The 20246-nt window shown below is 38.4% G+C and overlaps 1 protein-coding gene across 1 annotated transcript in view; it reads left to right on the forward strand.

The window, feature by feature from the left end:
* The window catches only part of PDE3A (phosphodiesterase 3A), a 309909-nt gene extending 300246 nt beyond the window's left edge, over positions 1–9663 (forward strand). Inside the window, exon 16 of the mRNA XM_082351934.1 lies at positions 3374–9663. Coding sequence (XP_082208060.1) covers positions 3374–3615 — 242 coding nt within the window. The 3' untranslated portion in view covers positions 3616–9663. The remainder of the gene's footprint in view (positions 1–3373) is intronic.
* The last annotated feature ends 10583 nt before the right edge of the window (positions 9664–20246 follow it).

The raw sequence follows: 20246 nt of genomic DNA on the forward strand, positions 1-20246 counted from the left end.
CTAACCCATATATTAACTTTTATATAGAATGGGAGGAAAATCAAAAGTTGTTTTCCTTCAATATTCTATTATCAAAGTAATTTTATTTTATTCCTCTGATGCTTATCAAAAGATGTCTATTAAAAATTTTGTGCTGATCTTGGCATTCAGAGGTAGGAGCCAAGACAGGATTCATGGATTATTTATTCATTTTCTCATTTAATAAACATGCATGCATTTTATATTTTTACTTTTTTTTCATTCAAAGAGCCAGGTAATTTGCTGTCTGACTAAGGACTGGACAGTTCTTCCACTGAATGTTATTGGAAAGTGTGGTCAGCTTAGTGTCTGGAAAAGCTTTGTTCCCGTGGGCCCTACTTGATTGCTATTTGAACTCAAATACATTGAAGCAACACATACATAATCTAGGCATCAAGAATTGAAGAACCTAGGTTAGGAGATTTAACAGGCTCAACTCGTCAGCATTGGCTTTAGCAGCAAATACAACAAACAACCAAATATTCGATTTGTCTCTGTTCTGTAGGGTTGGGTGGCCATACTGACTCTGAGATTCTGATGTGTTACTCTACTGACCTTCCCATTTTTAATCAAGCTCACTAAAGCAGGAATGAGAATTCTGTGGATTCTGTTTACTAATGGCTTCTAAAAGTCAACTGGTCACCTTTATGTTAAAATTTAAAACATCATCAACAATGATTTGATAACCATAGCTTTTGAAAAATTATATTTGAACTATCCCTTTATAGCCAAGAAAATGATAAATATTGGGCAGTGTTAGTATCTAGTAAAAATTGGCCACATGGAATAATAGAATTCTAGAAATGGAAGGGGAATCAGTGATCATCCAGTTGAGCTGCCTCATTTTACAAAAGTCGAAACTGAGGCTCAGAAGTTTGACAACCCAAGGTGTAGATGGATTCTGCAGAACCAGAAAGGAAACCCAGGTCTCCTCGTTTTAACTCCATTGTTATTGACTCTTAGTAATTTTAATTTCAGGATTCATATTGACTGAGATGGTTAACTTGATTTAACCAGAAACTTAGATTTCAGAAAAAATGTAAATTAAATATGCACTGATAATTTCAGCAATTTGCAAAACTTGGAGATCTCTCAGGAAACACAGAATAAAATATTTCAATATGGTATCCTGGGTAAAGAAGGCTTTTTTCCCCACCTCATAATTAAATTTGAAAGATTCCTACAGCAAACTAAGAGGTTTCTAATGAAGTACTAAGCTGCATTTAGAGTTTGAGCAATGAAAGGATCTTTGTTCTCATTTCAAAAGGTTCCAGTGCTGAACAATTTGGCTCTCAATACAGGCATGTTTTAGACCACCTGCAGACTAATCTACGCAAATTTATTTGGTACAAACTTTCTTCTACGTCACCTTATTCAGTTTAATTCCAGAGAGGTTTATTGCTAATGTTTAGCAGCATTAATAAGAGAACAGCTGCTCTCATGGGGGCTGCCCTGAAAGGAAAAAGAGAAAAGTTGAGCTTTTGTTAGCTTCTTCCCTGTGAATGCACTACCGTGAATGTGTATAACTTTTGGATGGAATAATCACTTTGAGCAGTAGAGCATGTGCTATGACTGAGTCAAGTCCATCCTTCACCCAGTGATCATCTGTAACTCTCCTGACTCAAAGGATTAGGTTAAAAAGTATATTAACATGTGAAGATTTCTCAATTGAACTTAACTACAATAAAAACAATGTAGAAATAGACAAGGAGATAGCTTTGATAGAAAAGTCATTTTAAAGGTTTGCTCTTAAAAATTGAATGGATTAATATATTTTATTGATTTCTATAGAAAGAATTCAGATTTTTTTTCAATTTTATTTTATGTATATATTGCCCTTGTTAAGAATCTTATAATTGAAGAAATTGGTGTTATGCTCCAGGGCCCCATGGCTTCTGCCTGTACACATGCCCCTCACATACCTAGAATGCTGCCAGCCCCTTCTTCACCCAGTATATTTAATTCTCATAATTTACATCTCAGCTCAAGTGTCATGTCCTTTGGGAAAAGTCTTACCTACTCCCTCACAGGTTGAATACCTGATGTTGCCATACTTTGATGTGTCAGAGAGAAATTGCACTGCATACTTGTTAAAAATGGTAAGGAAGACTTTCTTCAAGACTATTGCAATAGGAGAGAGACATTGGACTCAACTCCATTGAAAACAAAGGCAGGAGAGTTTTTACACATTGGGATGAGCTAAGGAAAAAGTACTGAGGACCTTAAAGGGGAGTTGGTCAATGTGATTAGGCCATTTTTGTTTGCTAATTGGTGCTTATTGAAGTTAGGCTCCTTCCTACCCACGGAGATCGGTGAAAGGGACCCTATCTATCTTTCTTAATAATTGCATTTCAAAGGGCTGGCTCCCAGGTCCTTGAGAAGGATGATGTTTCCTGGGTTGTCAAACTGGCTAGAGGCTGGGAGAAGATTTATCTACATTACCAAGGGGCAGAGAAAGAATTTGCAATTACAAGTTTTAGATCAGGGTCATAGAGTCTGGAAGAAACCTATCTAAAGTTTAGTGACGATGAGGGGAACATCATGTTCAACATACGCCTCAAGTCTGCTCATCTAATGTGCCCTTTCTCAGTACATCTTGCCACTCAGCTGTTCACATCAGAAAGCTCAGGGTTGTCTTTGATTCCGCCCTTCTTTTTTCCTTACATGTAATCAGTTGCCAAGTCCTGTTGATGATACCTCACAAATGTATCTCACATTTATCTACTCATCTTCGTCTCCATTGTCCCATCCTAGTCCAAAGCACCATCATCATGCCGCATCCTCGCAGCTAAGTCATTTCCCTCTCTTTCTGCCACCTTTTAAAGACTTTGTACAACTCAGTGTAATTGTCCTTACTTGTTCACCCTCTATTTTCCCACTAGAGTCAAAGCCCCCTGCTAGAGGAGTTTGAAATTAATTTTTTAGTCCACAGGAAACAGAACAGTACTATCAAAACTGTCTTTTTTAAAAAAATCAATATTGTAGACTTTTGTGAGTTGAATTGGTTGACAAAGCAGAGGAACACGTAACAAGGAATTATTCCAATAATCTAGGTGGAAAATCTTGAGAGTCTGAATGGAGTGAGAGTAATAACTCCAAGACACAAACAAAAACCTTGTATTGGAAGTTACGTTACCAGATATTACATACCGTTCACAGTACGTCTCAATGATATGTTAATGGTTCATGCCATCTTCCTCTTATTTCCCCACTCTCAAAAATGATTATTACAATATACACATCAAGTGATTGATAGATATATGTATCCATTTGGTACTTGACCCTTATGAATAAGGGGAAAAAACTGTCATGTACTCAACACACAAATAAGTAGTCTAATTTGGTGTTTTCTCAGGAAAGACAACTTTCAAAAGGAGAAAAGTCTACTGCCAAATAACTCAGCACCTTCTGCAGAACCACAAGATGTGGAAGAAAGTCATTGAGGAGGAACAGCGGTTGGTGGGCACAGCGGATCAGTCCCTGGACCAGTCCCCCCAGCAGCGTCCCTCAGAACAGATCCAGGCCATCAAGGAAGAAGATGAAGAAAAGGGGAAGCCGAGAGGAGAGGAGACCCCAACCCCAAAGCCAAACCAGTGACAATGGATAGAATGAGCTATGTTTCCAAACAGAGTGACTTGTCACAGACTCTTTTCAAGCCAGCACAACACTTAGACACAACACTGTAGAAATATGAGAAGATGGGCAAACGGCTATGGCATTTTGGGATTCTTTGCATTTTATGTGTTTATTTTTACAGTGAGGTACATGGTTTAAAAAACTCTCACTCAGAGAAGCTTTCACAGTATAACAACAACACCAGCTTCTAAGGATTTTCTTAAAGGAAGAAGTATATATGTGTGTGTGTATATAAGCTCTCACATAGATCCATGTAAAACATATTCACAGACACACACGCAGACACACCGAAAAGCCAGGATTCCTGGCTCCACGATTTAGTAACATTCATGTTAAGATATATAGTGGTCACTGTGATATAATAAATCATAAAGGAAAAACTAAAGGAAAACAAATCCCAAAGGAGATGGTGCAGCTTTAGCCGGGAAGCAGTGTAGCAAATGTAGGTTACGACTAAGAAGCTTTTGCTCTTAGTACTGAGGGATGAAAGTTCCAGAGCATTGTTTGAATTCTTATACATCCTGCCAACATTGTGTGTGTGTGTGTGTGTGTGTATGAGAGAGAGAGAGAGAGAGATGGGAAGGATGCTCATGTGTATGTACATTTGTGTGTATGTAAAGAGAGATTTTTGTGGTTTTAGTTGGTCATAGCATTGCTGCAGCAGACGACTCAGCACATGTGAACAAACAGGATGAAGTTCGCTCTGGAGAGTCTTTAAGAGGCAGCCATCCCAAACGCCTGCCTCTACTTGGCTTCAGTAAAAGTCCCTCTGCAGAAGGAGGGGATTGGCAGGCTGGGGGACAGGGCCACGGGCCTGTGCATCCCTTCAAGGCTTGCTGTCACCAGCCTTAAACCGGGAAGACTGAGGCATTTTCTAGTCTAGTCGCTGAATGAATGTATAGGAGCTGTTTGTCTGTATGTCTGTCTGTCACTCACCTAAAATCAAATCACCATGGAAGGGGATGGCATTCTTTAAACAGAAACACCTCAGAAGGAGCTGAAGTCAGGTCTTTTCATCAGGTTACAGTTCTAAAAGGTTGCCAGAGAAGGCCTGGGAAATGGCTTTTAACGGGATCGCCCATGTCTTAATTTGCTGCAAAATGTGCAGTAGAAAAAGAAAAAGAAAAAGAAAGGAAGGTAAACAGAAACCCACTCTGGGATAGACAGTGAGAGGTGAAGGGGAACATTTCAACCTAGGGTTTGGTGTCTATTGACATAGTGAAAGCCTGATTCTTGGCAACTGGTGAAGATTGGCTTTTGAGTGGCAAAGGTCGCACGGACAACCCTGTTGTACTGTTGCATGCACGGTGTGATGGAGTGGCTTCTAGCTGTAATCTGGCCCGTTGTCATGTTTCTTTTGGCAGGGAAGACTCGAGGGATTTGGGGAGACTGGGCCTATCATTGACAGTGTTTTTTTTTTTTTTTTTTTTGGTTTGTTTGTTTATCTACACTTGTTTATGCTGTGAGCCAAACCTCTATTTAAAAAGTTGATACTCACTTTCAATATTTTATTTCATATTATTATATTTGTCATGAATAGTTATCTTGATGTAAATATAAAGATTTGTTTTTGTTTCTGTAGATAGTCAACTCTTTTTTTTTTTTTAAAGGGAAAAGGGAAACATTTTTATAAAGTTCTATTTTAATCACCATTTTTATACATTGTAGCTCTCTCTCCAAGCCCAGTAAGAGATGGATGGTCATCTGCATGGAGGTCTGTGAACACCCACTCATCTACCTGTTCTAATTTAAATGATAATCTGATACAGTTATTTTATGCCAATGAAATGAGGATGGTGCAAAGAATGTTTTTTCACTAGCAACTCTGGCTCACTTTTGGGTAACTTCTGGATCCACATCTACCAAGCGAAAGACTTTCTTAAACAATGAGGAATGTTTATAATTGGTGTCCCTTTCTTCCCAACACTTTTTGCTTCTAACATTTCCTTTGATACTTTGATATCCTGGCCCATCATCTAAACAACCTTAGCTTCAAGTAAATCTTGCTCGTGATTTCTACTTTTTATTTCCTCTCAAATCATAGAAAAGAGTGTTAACATTAAAAATGCCTTCATTTCTCATAAATGGATATTCTTCCCTTCCAAAGCAATGATTATACAATAATCCATGGCATTTTTAAAATAAGGCAAAGATAATACAATCCAAAATAAACATAGTTTCAAGGCAAATTTCCCAAAAAGTAGGAAAATATGAAAAGGATCAAATAGATGCAGATTCTACCTAAATAATGAGAATAATTTTTTTTTTTTGAGTTAACATCAGGTCTTCATTATTTAGGACTTACTGAGTTGTTTTCCATTTTTTTTAGTATTGCCTGTGTGTCTCTATGTTTGCAAAACTTACTGTGAGTCAAATACATTTCCCCAGTGAATTTATTTTCCTTCCATGGTAAATAACAGAAGGGGGGAAAAAAAAGCATTTATACTCACATACCTCTGGTATCTAATTACTTAACAGAACTAATCTTTCCCCCTGCTCCAAATGCCATATGTCTCTAAAATAAATATAAGTCCAGAAAAAATCTAGGTATGGAGCAAGTTAAATGGCGACAGAGTAGTTATACATTCATAACCGTATATTGGTGGCTTCCTCAACACTCCATGACCCCAAGTAGGGGCCCGCCTGGCTGCCAGAGTAGAGGTCTAAGCACACTACCTGGTTTTTGTTTTGTTCTGTTTTCAAGTACATGAAATAATCATGGCCAAAGCAGTAAGAACCTCTTCATTCCAGAATTGTGCTCACCAGTCTAGGCAGATTAATCATTTTTTTTCTTCAAAGAAAGATAAATTGCCAGTGTATTAAAGCTAAAGTCAGTTCAAGAAAAGGAATGGCGATTCTTCAAGTGCTTGACTTTCATACACACCCAGTACATCCCACAGGATGCCGAGGGACATGAAAAGATATTTTCTGCTAGTGATGGGCTCCCCCGTCCTTGGTGACAGCAATATTACTGTGTTCACTTCCAACTCCGGAGCTTGCTTCCTGTGGTGCCAGTGTATTTGTTGCAATTTACTACATTTTTTTATGAGCCTAATTATAGGTGCCATTAGATAAACTCAGGTCTTTCAAATGAAGGAATGTCTAGCCCATTTAGGGAAAAGAATTGTATGGACAGCCATGAAACTAATGGTAGGAAAAGTTGGAATTTGGTGGCCTTGATGCTAGTGGTTGCTTTCTGTTAAGGAAAAGACCAGGTATACTAAGAATGTCATCGATGTCATTTCCAGCATGCTGATAGAATGTCTTTCTGGTTATCGATCTAAGCCAACCTTGAGAATATTGTTTCCTTGGTGAAAACACCACTTTAGCATATTTTAAAACTATAAGTTATTTTTGTCATTTATATAAGACCTGGTTTTGCTCTTAGTCAAAGATGAAGACAGTAGCTCTGTACAGGGATTTATCTACATCGGTCTTCATCTGAGAAGTGAAGGAATTTCCTCATATTATGTTTAAGAAAATATCCACTTTCTAAACACAGAACACGAAATTATGTCTCTTCCGTTTTGATGGAATTCCAGAACAAATCCTAACCATTGCAATCTCAGTAAAACTAAAGACAATGGATGGTATGTCAAGCGGACTTCATATTACAGGTATAATACGTATTGCAATTTCCTCACACCCCTGCCTCTCTTGATTTGCAATGTCCTGATGTCCCCTGTCACTTTCCCAGATGACATTCTTTGAAGGTAAAAGCTGTGCAAAAGGCATGAGACTCAGGCCTATTTTTTGTTTAAATGATGGAAAAACATAAATTATTTTCTAAGTAATAAAGATATGAAAATTATCATTGTAAATAAAGTCTAAAGTTTGAAACGACTGCTTTACAAAAGTGAACTATTTGTGTGATGAACAACTCCTAACTAATGAGAAGTAAAGAATCAAAATATCATTTTTATTCTGCTTTAGGAGGTATTTTTGGTGCTTCCACATCAGTATGGGGATCTCCACTGTCCCTGTCATTTAGTTTTTCTAAAATAATAGTGAAAACCACAGTAAGGGTCTTACTGTCCTTCTCTTCCATCCTAAGTCTGATTCCCACTTAATACTTTTCCTGGTTTATATGCAATTTTGGAAATAAACTGCCTTTTCAAATGGGCAGAGGCTCCAGTAAAACAGAGTTCTGTAAACTTTCATAATCTACAGTAAATCAAATTCTCCATATAATTATCAGCTAATGGGTGTGGAAAAAATCAACAAATTTTCAATTGCTAATAGCTCAACTCCAGGTATTCGAGCACTAAAATATCTATATACTCTGGAACCAAACTGAGTTCCTTTCATTTGCCCTCTCTCCTATCAAGCAGCAAAATACTTTATAACCAGCTCTAAGTCATTCATTTCTCTTGTGATTTCTCTATGAAGTAAAACTATGACCTTGCTGATACTGTCTGTCAGTCCATTTTTCTAATCTGTCCAACAAAATGGAACTTTAAGATTAGGAGACCAATTCACCATTTTAGGTGAAGAGCGTCCCAGAATTAAACTATGCTTAGCAATTCTAATCAGAGGGAAATGTACCAGTTTTAGGTACTATGATCTTTACGTTCACACTACAAAATCATTCTAATAGCAGGTTAACAAGAGTGACAAAAAATAATTGATCATTTTGTTGCTAAATATGTTTGAGGATACAAAACTGAAGATTAAGCCATTATTTAGTTGGTGGAACCCAATATCCAGATTCAAAAATACTGATCTGGTATAGATTGTTTTAGTACAGGTAAGACTATAAACTATATGGAATGGTGTATAGATGGAAAACAAAACTGGCTTTTGACATGTGCTTTAGGCTCTTATGAATCCAAATTCCCCATCTAAAGGCAGCTAGTTTTTCTCCATATCATACTTTTAAGGTTGATTACATTGACAGGCATTGGTATCATGGATTTCTGCTTCCTTGAGGAGTTGTGGAGCAAAGAAGAAAAGGCAAGCCTGCTTCTTATTGATAAGAAATACTGAACATGTTCATGTTCAGACAGATTTCCTCATTGTTTTACATCAAGAAGTGATTCTTTAATCATGCAAAAAATTCAAACAAAAATGCTTCAAAAAGAATAATATTAAATCATCATATGTAAGTACTACCAAGAATATTAAATTTGATTATTTGAAGCAAAGCTGTTAAAATTTTTTAATCAATTGAAACCCACAAAATGATGTTTCGTAGTATAGAGATGCTAAACATTTTGATATAATCAGAACTATTATGTAACAGAAAACTGGAAAAAGTTATATTTAATTATTTATCTAATTCTCTGCATGCCTCAGGGAGGAAAATATTTTATGAAGAGTCCAATAGTACATGAAATAAAAATAAATTTAGTCCCCATAATTTAATTAGATTTAGGGTATAAATTATAGTCTGAATTATCCCAAGAAAGAGGAATGACAAATCCAGCGATTTGTCATGGTTTAGGTTGTTTTAAGATAAATGGTTTACTAATGAAGATTATATTTTACTAAATTCTAACACAGTTAGGAACCCAAATACTTACCTTCATTACTAAGAAAAATTAAATCTTATTAATCTTGACTTTCACAAAGGAAGCACTGACCGATCAATAAACCCCATGCACTACATTCGTCTGCCAAGACTGATCAAATGGTAGGTTGGAATTTGAAATTCACAAACAGAAAAGTAATTTAAAAAATGTTTTTAAAGCTTAAATGCTTTAAATTTTCTGTGTCAGTAGAAATACCTATCTCAAGTGAAACAGACACTATAGCAGGGAATTCTTTCCTCTTTAAAACAAAACAAAAAGAAAACAAAGTCAAACTTACAGGAGAAAAGTATGACTTATCTCCAATTTTCCTTCTCTAACTCAAAATTAGTAAAGGAAAAATCATCACAAATTCTCTTCTGCTATAATAAGGAGAAAGATGCCTTTCACCTCAAGTTTTAACTCACCACACCTAGTTTCATTGTGCAGCCCATGGTACTAAAAAGCAAAAAAAAAAAAAAAAGAAAAGAAAAGAGAAAAAGCAGAGCTGTGGATTGGGAGTGAACACTACATAAAACTTAAAGGACCATCCCAGGACACCTCTTCATCTTTTCTGTGGCAAACCAATTTAGTTCTCAGTTACTCTGGAGTAAAGGGACTTAATGGATCCATATTCAATCTTGACTTCCTTTATTACAATCAGCACTTACACATTTTGGAATGTGAACTATCCCCTAGCGCTTGGAAACTGCTGCTTGAATACTTTTTTAAGGGAAGAATTTTTTTTTATTCTAGTAATTCTACTTTCTATATACTAGCAAATTATTCAGGTGGTTTAATGTGAAATTAAACGTAATTGTTTAAAGATGTTTTCTTTGTGTATGTCAGCTGTTGGTTGATAGAATTTCCCTCACTTTTCTTTTAAAAATTAACTGATTATTTTTATGACTCAAAAACCCATATTATACCAGATATTTCATTTTAGCTATGTATAAGCATAATCCAGTACTATAGTATTGCTATCTTTAAATAACAACCCTGACATATCTATATATCACCTGTCAGTGTGTTTCAATGGCTTGACTTTAAGTATAAATTTGTTCATTAGTTTAAAAAAAAAATCACTATTTAATACTCTGTAAAACATGTGCATAGGATTTTTGCCATATTATATTTGCTTAAATGGTGGGGTTTTTTTTCCATTTGTGAATATCAGTTCATTTCCTAATACATTCTCACAGAAGAACGCATACCATTTTTGTTTCAACAAGAACAGTTAGTTGACAGGCACTGGAAATAAATATCACTGAATCCAACTACCCCCTGATTTTCTTCCTACAGATTTTTTATCATACGAATCACAAAATGAAAATTGGTGCTTTTATAGACATTCTGAAACTCTCAATGCAAAATAATGAAAACGAGACTCTCCCTGGCTTTCTATAATAATATTAGGATATGCAACTGAAAGAACTTTAATTTGAATTCAGAGTGTTTGAGGTTTTGGCTGGTTTGGTTAATTTGATTTGGTTTTTGGTGTTAAAATGTGTTCTGATTCCTGATGGGGCAGTTGTTCTGATCAGTCATTACCTCCTCCTGACAAAAACTTTCATTGGAAAGTTCAAATTAGCATGTCCCAAATATTTGTCTCTGTATTATTTGTAAACCAGAGAGTATTGGATTAATTTAGTATTCCTATAAAGCAATATTTTCAAATAACTGCCAACCAAAGTAACAGCGTAAGGGATGTCATTTGTACATGGTAATTTTTAACAATGTAATTCTCATCACTCGCAACAAACCTGAATATGTTTGTTAATAACTTTCCGAATTTATCAACTTTTAGAAACAAAAGAGTGAGGCGTTGGACTTAAGTGATCATTTTGCAGTTGAAATAAATCTTGTCCTCTCACCTGTATCTTGCACTTAATATATGTAGCAATACTTTGTATCATCCTATCACAAGTATTTGTTGTGACTCAGTTAGTGGCTGATAAATGTTTTGTATAAAGTAGAATCTGTACAGAAAAAGTATTAGATAAATTGTATTTATTTTTATTATTTTTTAGCTTAGACAATATAATGATGCTCCTTTTTGGCCAGAATTACTGGAAGTGCCTCTTGGTTTTATATACATATATATATATATATACACATATATATATATATAAATGTTATAGTAAATATATACTCAAAGTTATTAGAATTGTGTCACAGATGATCAACGTGGATGTTACAATGTGAAGACAATGTATAATATAAATATAATTCTGTGGTATCATGTTTGATGTAGTCATTTGTACAACCCAAGTCCTCCATCCACTTTTGAAGGCATCCTTTCTTCTCATATCCAAATGCAGTAGCCTGTACCCAGCCTACACTGTAATGACACATCCATTGGCCCTCCTACAATTTCCAAGGACTCCTGGATACTTCTATTCCCATGGTCACATCCCTCTCCCTATCTCTGATGAATTCTTAGCTGCATTAATCTTCATCTAACTTTCTGCAGCTAAGCTGTGCCCTTTCTCTAATAGAATAGTTAGCACCAAAACCAAGATAACCAGATTTCTAATAGTCAGCTTCAGGGTCCTGTGAAATACACAGTGCTGCCATTTATACTATGAATGCTACAATTTATCCTATCAAGATTGTCTATGAATGCCCAATATACAGGATATTTGGTTGTACAGACTCAGAATTGTTTTTGGTCTGCATATATAAAAAGCTTTACAAAAGTTTGAATGGTTTGAAAATACTCAAATACAATTCTCTGAAACAAACAAAAGCAAAATGCAATTTCTACCCAAAGTTCCCAAGGAGTCAATTCTTCAATCTATACACATTGATTTCCCGATTACCTATGAAACAAAATTCTAATGTCTAAGCCTGTTATATTCAAAGTTCCCTTCACTCTGGCTTCAAACCATGTCCCCATCAAAGGAACCAGCCATTAATCATTTATATTTCTATATCTTAGGCAAATCAAATTAGTAGGGGATTTTCACACTCTGTATAAATACATTTTCTTTCTCCCTTTTTGCGTACACAAATTCTTCCAACTACACGCAGCACAACAGGGCAAGATTGACTATGTCTTTTTGAGTTCTGGATTCTATCCCTCTCCCAGGGCTTTCCTCTTATGGTGATGCTCTGGTCCTCAGTGGAAGGGAGACCATAACTAGGTCCAGTCTGAACTTTCATCTCCTTCCTGTGTTTAGGTACTGTCAAACTGGCCTTAGGTAAGGAAAAGTTAATTTACATGATGGGGTAAGAGAGGTGATGATTGGTAAGTTCTAATGGAGCCTGAGATCCAGGCCAGAGGAAAGGGATGGCCAAGTCCATTGTCTGAAATAGCCTCAGAGATCAGATTAGTGTGTCCTTGGTCACACTAATCCATACTTGGTCCAACTCTACAGATCACCCCTTCACCCACTGAACCACATGAGGTGGAGCTTAGGAAATGAGTACCACACCCTGACCAATGAAAAGAAAAAATGTAATCAGTTCTTAAATGATTAGAAAACTTCCTGCCTGTTTGGATAGTTTTAAGCAACAGTCTTGCTTCTTTTAGTCCTGGAACCACTCCATGTCCAGATCATTCTTTCTTACATCATTGCTGGCTTAAGAGAGGAAACCCAGGTCCACTTCTGCGGAAATCTGACAGATGTGAAGAGTTGTTGAGTGGCCCGTGCTGTCTGGGATCCTCTGGGATACTGGGACCAGACAGAACTGGATGGGGGAGGGGCATATTGCTTCATACTTTGTAGTTATACTCAGGAAATGGGATTGCTCCTTCCTCCACAGTCAAATTGACTGGCTTTTCCCCACCAGGTGCCAAAGGTGAATTCATGGAAGGCTTGGGCTCTGGTCTTCAGGAACTTCAAAGCAGATAAAGATTATGCATTAGTTTTCTATTTCTGCCAGAATAAGTTACCACAAACTTGGTAACTTAAAACAAGACAAATTTATTAGCTTGCAACTCTTGTCAGTCAGAAGTCCAGATGGGCTTGGCTGGACTCTGCTTTGGGTCTCTCACAAGACTGAAATCAAGTGTTTGCCAGCCTGGCCTCTTTTCTGAAGTCTCTAGAATCATTCAGCTTGTTGGCAGAATACAGTTCCTTCCAATTACAGAGCTAACGTCCCATTCCTTTGCTGGCTGTCTTCTGGGAACCTCTCTCAGCTTCCTAAGGTCACCTCAGTCCTCCAGGCATTTCTCCTCTCACCAAGCCCCCACTCCATCTTCAAACCAGCAATGGCATGTGATTCATTCTTACACCCTGAGACTTTCTAACTTCAGCTGCTGCTGCATCCTTTCTGTCTCCAGCTTTTGAAAGTTCTCTGCTTTTAAGGACTTATGTGATTATACTGGACCCAAATGATCCAAGATTCTCTCCCTATATTAAGGTCTTTAACATGAATTACATCTGAAAAGTCTCTTTTGCCATGTAATTTAACATATTTACAGTTTCTTGGGGATTAGGGGGTAGACAACTTTGGTGGCTATAATTTAATCTTCCACAAATCATGAAACGAATGAGGAACATAGTAAAGATAATGAAGGCATATGGACTACACAGCTGTTCCACATCAAGAAAGCTCATGTCCATAATGAAACAGGCAGGTCAGTTTTAAAAGTCAGCAGTGGCAATGGGGAAAGCAGGAAAGGCCCAGTCTTGAGAATGTTGGAACAGCCTATTGAAAATAAGCTGTTGGGCGCTCCAATCAAGATGGTGGGATAGAAGGGCCTGGAGCTGACCTCCTCCCACAAATACATCAAAAATACATCTACATGTGGGACAATTCTCATAGAATACCTACTGAAGGCTGGCAGAAGATCTCAGATGCCTAAAAGTGCAAGAAAGATCTCCACGTAACTGGGTAGGATGAAAGGGGAAAAAAAGGAAGCAGGACCTGCACCCCTGGGAGGGAGCTGTGAAAGAGGAAAGGTTCCTGCACTCTTAGAAGCCCCCTCACAGGTGTGGAGATCAGCTGGGAAAGAAAGGGAGCTTCACAGGCTAGGAGGAGAGCACATCAACTGGTTTGTGGCAGGCAGAACAGAGAGAGACCTGCACAGACAGTCCGTGTCACCACCTTGCACTCCCAAGCCAGTGCATCCACTGGTATGGGCAGGGGCTGGATGCTGAAACTCAGGCCTTAGAGGACAGACCCAGGGACAGGACTGGGGTTGGCTGTGCAGAGACAGCCTGAAGGGGCTAGAGTGTAGCACCACCGCAACCAGGGGGTGTACACAGAAGAAGCCTGAGCCTGCCATAGAAGCTAAGCGCCATTGTTAAGGAGTGTGCAAAGGGAGGGGTAGGGCCCAGCATTGCAGTCTAACTCTTTGCATCCTCATAGTGGGCATGGTGCCGCCACTGAAACCCCATTATTAATGCACACGCATGCAAAAGGAAGGGCAGGGCCTGCCACAGCAGCCTCTTTTGCCAAGCACTCTCATCTGGCTCAGCACCACTTCTACGAGTTCTGAGAGTGCACAAGCGCCAGTGGGTTGACCACATGCAGAGGCAGGGCTGAAATCAGAGCTAATCACCAGGGGCCAAGCAACTGAGGAAGCAGGGCTGAAATCTGAGCCCTCTCCCTGTGGCTGTGAGATATGTGGATTTATGCCACCATCAATGGCTTTGTAAACTCAGCACCTGCAGGACCTCCAAGTGAACAATGGGTGCTCCCTGGCTGGGATGGGTCTGACCTTAGAAGCTGTGGGCTTTGTGGGTATGTGCACATGGAGACTGGGCTGGGCCAGGGTCTAGGCTGCCTCCATTGCTCCCACAGCAGGTCCAGGTGCATGACTACTGTGGTCCTGGTAGCTGACTTCAGTGGATCTGAGCCTATGAATGTATGCTGGTGGCTGTGTGGAAAAAATGATGCAGGGATATTAGGGCCGATTGTCAGCCTTCCCATGGTTGAGGCGGGGCTGAAGGTGGTGCCCAAAACAGTAAACTTTGTGAGCCCACACAACGGGTGAAAGCGAGACACCACAGAGCTCATATCCTGCTGGACAGCTCTGGTGGAGGGATACTCAGTGGCTCCTCTCCCAGTGGGAGTGTTCCAATATCCCGCCTACCTCACACCGCAGTTCAGAAATGGATCTGGAGACTTCTACTCCAGCAACTAAGGAGGAGACCTGCCCCCAAAAGGGCTGTGACAACTACAGAGCAAAGAGACGTTCTTGCGCAACAGCCAGTGCAGGCTCTGATCACAACACAAGTCACACCCCCTATCAGGAGGATAATGGCCAGCACACATGGAGGAGAGAGGTGGAAGGCATCCACACTAAAAACAGCCCTTGCACCAAAAATATTAAACACACACAGTCTACACAGGGATGCTTCCACATAAAAATAGCCCTCCAAGAACACAGTAGATAATTTTTTTTCTCCTAAATATATAGAGTAAGAGAAATATAAGTAAAATGAAGAAGCAGAGAAACCACTCCAAATTTAAAGATTAAGTGAATTCCCCTGAAAGAACAAACAATAAAATAGAACACTTCAGTCTAATAGACACCAGGTTCAAAAAAGAGATAATGAAAATACTGAAGGAATTAAGAAAGGATATCGATTAAAATGCAGATTACTGTAAATAGGAACTAGAAACTATAAAGAGAGGCCAAGAAAAATTAGAAAATTCATTTACTGAGATGAAAGCTCAGCTAAAGGTAATAAAAAGCAGACTGAATAAGGCAGAAAAATGAATAAGTGATCTGGAATATAGAATAATGGAAATCACCCATGCAGAACAGCAGACAGAAAGCCAAATGAAAAAAATGAAAGCAATATAAGAGACCTATGGGATAATATAAAGCATGCCAATCTGAGCATAATAGGGGTTCCCAAAGGACAAGAAAGAGAAAAGGGGATCAAAAATGTATTTAAAGAAATTATTGCTGAAACCAAATCTAAAGAAGGAAAGAGATATCCAGGTACAGGAAGCACAGAGGGTCCCAAACAAGATGAACCCAAACAGACCTACACCAAGACATATTATAATTAAAATGGCAAAAGTTAAAGACAAAGTGAGGATTCAAAGGCAGCAAGAGAAAAACAAAGAGTTAATTACGAGTGAACCGCTATAAGGCTATCAGCTGATTCCTCTACAGAAACATTGCAGGCTAGAAGGGAGTAGCAAGATATATTCAAAGTTCTGAAAGGGAAAAATTTGCAACCCAGGATATTCTACCCAACAATATTATCACTTAGATAGAAAGAGAGATAAAGAGTTACTCAGACAAGCAAAAACTAAAAGAATACAGCAATACTAAACTTATCCTAAGAGAAATATTGAAAGGACTTTTCTAAATAGAAAAGAAGCAAAAATCTATAGGAATGAGTAATGACAATTGGGAAGTAAATCATCTAAATAAGCGAGTATACAGGGCCCTGAACCAAGATGGCGGAGTAGAAGGACGTGCTCTCACTCCCTCTTGTGAGAACAACAGAATCACAACTAGCTGCTGGACATTCATTGACAGGAAGACACTGCAACTCACCAAAAAAGATACCCCACATCCAAAGACAAAGGAGAAGCCACAATGAGATGGTAGGAGGGGCGAAATCACAGTAAAATCAAATCCCATAACTGCTGGGTGGGTGACTCACAGACTGGAGAACACTTGTACCACAGAAGTCCACCAACTGGAGTGAAGGTTCTGAGCCCCACGTCAGGCCTCCCAACCTGGGGGTCTGGCAACGGGAGGAGCAATTCCTAGAGAATCAGACTTTGAAGGCTAGCGGGATTTGATTGCAGGACTTCGACAGGACTGGGGGAAACAGAGACTCCACTCTTGGAGGGCACACACAAAGTAGTGTGCGCATTGGGACCCAAGGGAAGGAGCAGTGACCCCAGGGGAGACTGAACCAGACCTACCTGCTAGTGTTGGAGGGTCTCCTGCAGAGGTGGGGGGTGGCTGTGGCTCACCATGGGGACAGGGGTGCTGGCAGCGGAGGTTCTGGGAAGTACTCCTTGGCATGAGCCATCCCAGAGTCTGCAATTAGCGCCACCAAAGAGCCTAGGTAGGCTCCAGTGTTGGGTTACCTCAGGCCAAACAACCAACAGGGAGGGAACCCAGCCCCACCCATCAGCAGTCAAGCAGAATAAAGTTTTACTGAGCTCTGCCCAGCAGAGAAACAGTCAGCTCTACCCTCCACCAGTCCCTCCCATCAGGAAACTTGCACAAGCCTCTTAGATAGCCTCATCCACCAGAGGGCAGACAGCAGAAGCAAGAAGAACTACAATCCTGCAGCCTGTGGAACAAAAACCACATTCACAGAAAGATAGACAAGATGAAAAGGCAGAGGGCTATGTACCAGATGAAGGAACAAGATAAAACCCCAGAAAAACAACTAAATGAAGTGGAGATAGGCAACCTTCCAGAAAAAGAATTCAGAATAATGACAGTGAAGATGATCCAGGATCTCAGAAAAAGAATGGAGGCAAAGATTGAGAAGATGCAAGAAATGATTAACAAAGACCTAGAAGAATTAAAGAACAAACAAACAGAAATGAACAATACAATAACTAAAATGAAAACCACACTAGAAGGAATCTAGGAATAGCAGAATAACTGAGGCAGAAGAACGGATAAGTGACCTGGAAGACAGAATGGTGGAATTCACTGCTGCAGAACAGAATAAAGAAAAAAGAATGAAAAGAAGTGAAGACAGCCTAAGAGACCTCTGGGACAACATTAAACGCAACAACATTCGCATTATAGGGGTCCCAGAAGGAGAAGAGAGAGAGAAAGGACCAGAGAAAATATTTGAAGAGATTATAGTCAAAAACTTCCCTAACATGGGAAAGGAAATAGCCATCCAAGTCCAGGAAGTGCAGAGAGTCCCATACAGGATAAACCCAAGGAGAAACACACCGAGACACATGGTAATCAAATTGGCAAAAATTAAAGACAAAGAAATATTATTGAAAGCAGCAAGGGAAAAATGACAAATAATATACAAGGAAACTCCCATAAGGGTAACAGCTGATTTCTCAGTAGAAACTCTACAAGCCAGAAGGGAGTGGCATGATATACTTAAAGTGATGAAAGGGAAGAACCTACAATCAAGATTACTCTACCTGGCAAGGATCTCATTCAGATTCGATGGAGAAATCAAAATCTTTACAGACAAGCAAAAGGTAAAAGAATTCAGCACCACAAAACCAGCTCTACAACAAATGCTAAAGGAATTTCGCTAAGTGGGAAACACAAGAGAAGAAAAGGACCTACAAAAACAAACCCAAAACAATTAAGAAAATGGTCATAGGAACGTACATATCGATATTAACCTTAAACGTGAATGGATTAAATGCTCCAACCAAAAGACACAGGCTTGGTGAATGGATACAAAAACAAGACGCATATATACACTGTCTACAACACAGCCACTTCAGACCTAGGGACACACACAGACTGAAAGACAGGTGATGGAAAAAGATATTCCATGCAAATGGAAATCAAAAGAAAGCTGGAGTAGCAATACTCATATCAGATAAAATAGACTTTAAAATAAAGAATGTTACAAGAGACAAGGAAGGACACTACATAATGATCAAGGGATCAATCCAAGAAGAAGATATAACAATTATAAATATATATGCACCCAACAGAGGGGCACCACAATACATAAGGCAACTGCTAACAGCTATAAAAGAGGAAATCGACAGTAACACAATAATAGTGGGGGACTTCAACACCTCAAACCAATGGACAGATCATCCAAAATGAAAATAAATAAGGAAACAAGCTTTAAATGACACAATAGACCAGATAGATTTAATTGATATTTATAGGACATTCCATCCAAAAACAGCAGATTACACTTTCTTCTCAAGTGCGCACGGAATATTCTCCAGGATACAGATCACATATTGGGTCACAAATCAAGCCTCAGTAAATTTAAGAAAATTGAAATCATATCAAGCATCTTTTGTGACTACAACGCTATGAGATTAGAAAAGAATTACAGGGAAAAAAACGTAAAAAACACAAATACATGGAGGCTAAACAATACGTTACTAAATAACCCAGAGATCACTAAAGAAATCAAAGAGGAAATCAAAAAATACCTAGAGACAAATGACAACAAAAACAAGACGATCCAAAACCTATGGGATGCAGCAAAAGCAGTTCTAAGAGGGAAGTTTATAGCAATACAATCGTACCTCAAGAAACAAGAAAAATCTCAAATAAACAATCTAACCTTACACCTAAAGGAACTAGAGAAAGAAGAACAAACAAAACGCAAAGTTAGCAGAAGGAAAGAAATCATAAAGATAAGAGCAGATATAAATGAAATACAAACAAAGAAAACAATAACAATATCAATAAAACTAAAAGCTGGTTCTTTGAGAACATAAACAAAATTGATAAACCATTATTCAGACTTATCAAGAAAAAGAGGGAGAGGACTCAAATCAATAAAATTAGAAATGAAAAAGGAGAAGTTACAACAGACACCGCAGAAATACAAAGCACCCTAAGAGACTACTACAAGCAACTCTATGCCAATAAAATGGACAACCTGGAAGAAATGGACAAATTCTTAGAAAGGTATAACCTTCCAAGACTGAATCAGGAAGAAACAGAAAACATGAACAGACCAATCACAAGTAATGAAATTGAAACTGTGATTAAAAATCTTCCAACAAACAAAAGTCCAGGACCAGATGGCTTCACAGGTGAATTCTATCAAACATTTAGAGAAGAGCTAACACACATCCTTCTCAAACTCTTCCAAAATACTGCAGAGGAAGGAACACTCCCAAACTCATTCTATAAGGCCACCATCACCCTGATACCAAAACCATACAGAGATACTACAAGAAAAGAAAATTACAGACCAATATCACTGATGAATATAGATGCAAAAATCCTCAAAAAGTACTAGCAAACAGAATCCAACAACACATTAAAAGGATCATACACTATGATCAAGTGGGATTTATCCCAGGGATGCAAGGATTCTTCAATATATGCAAATCAATCAATGTGATACACCGTATTAACAAATTGAAGAAGAAAAACCATATGATCATCTCAATAGATGCAGAAAAAGCTTTTGACAAAATTCAACACCCATTTATGATAAAAACTCTCCAGAAAGTGGG

This window comes from Balaenoptera borealis (assembly GCF_965194805.1).
Source record: "Balaenoptera borealis genome assembly, chromosome: 13".
In the NCBI taxonomy this organism is placed as follows: Eukaryota; Metazoa; Chordata; class Mammalia; order Artiodactyla; family Balaenopteridae; genus Balaenoptera; species Balaenoptera borealis.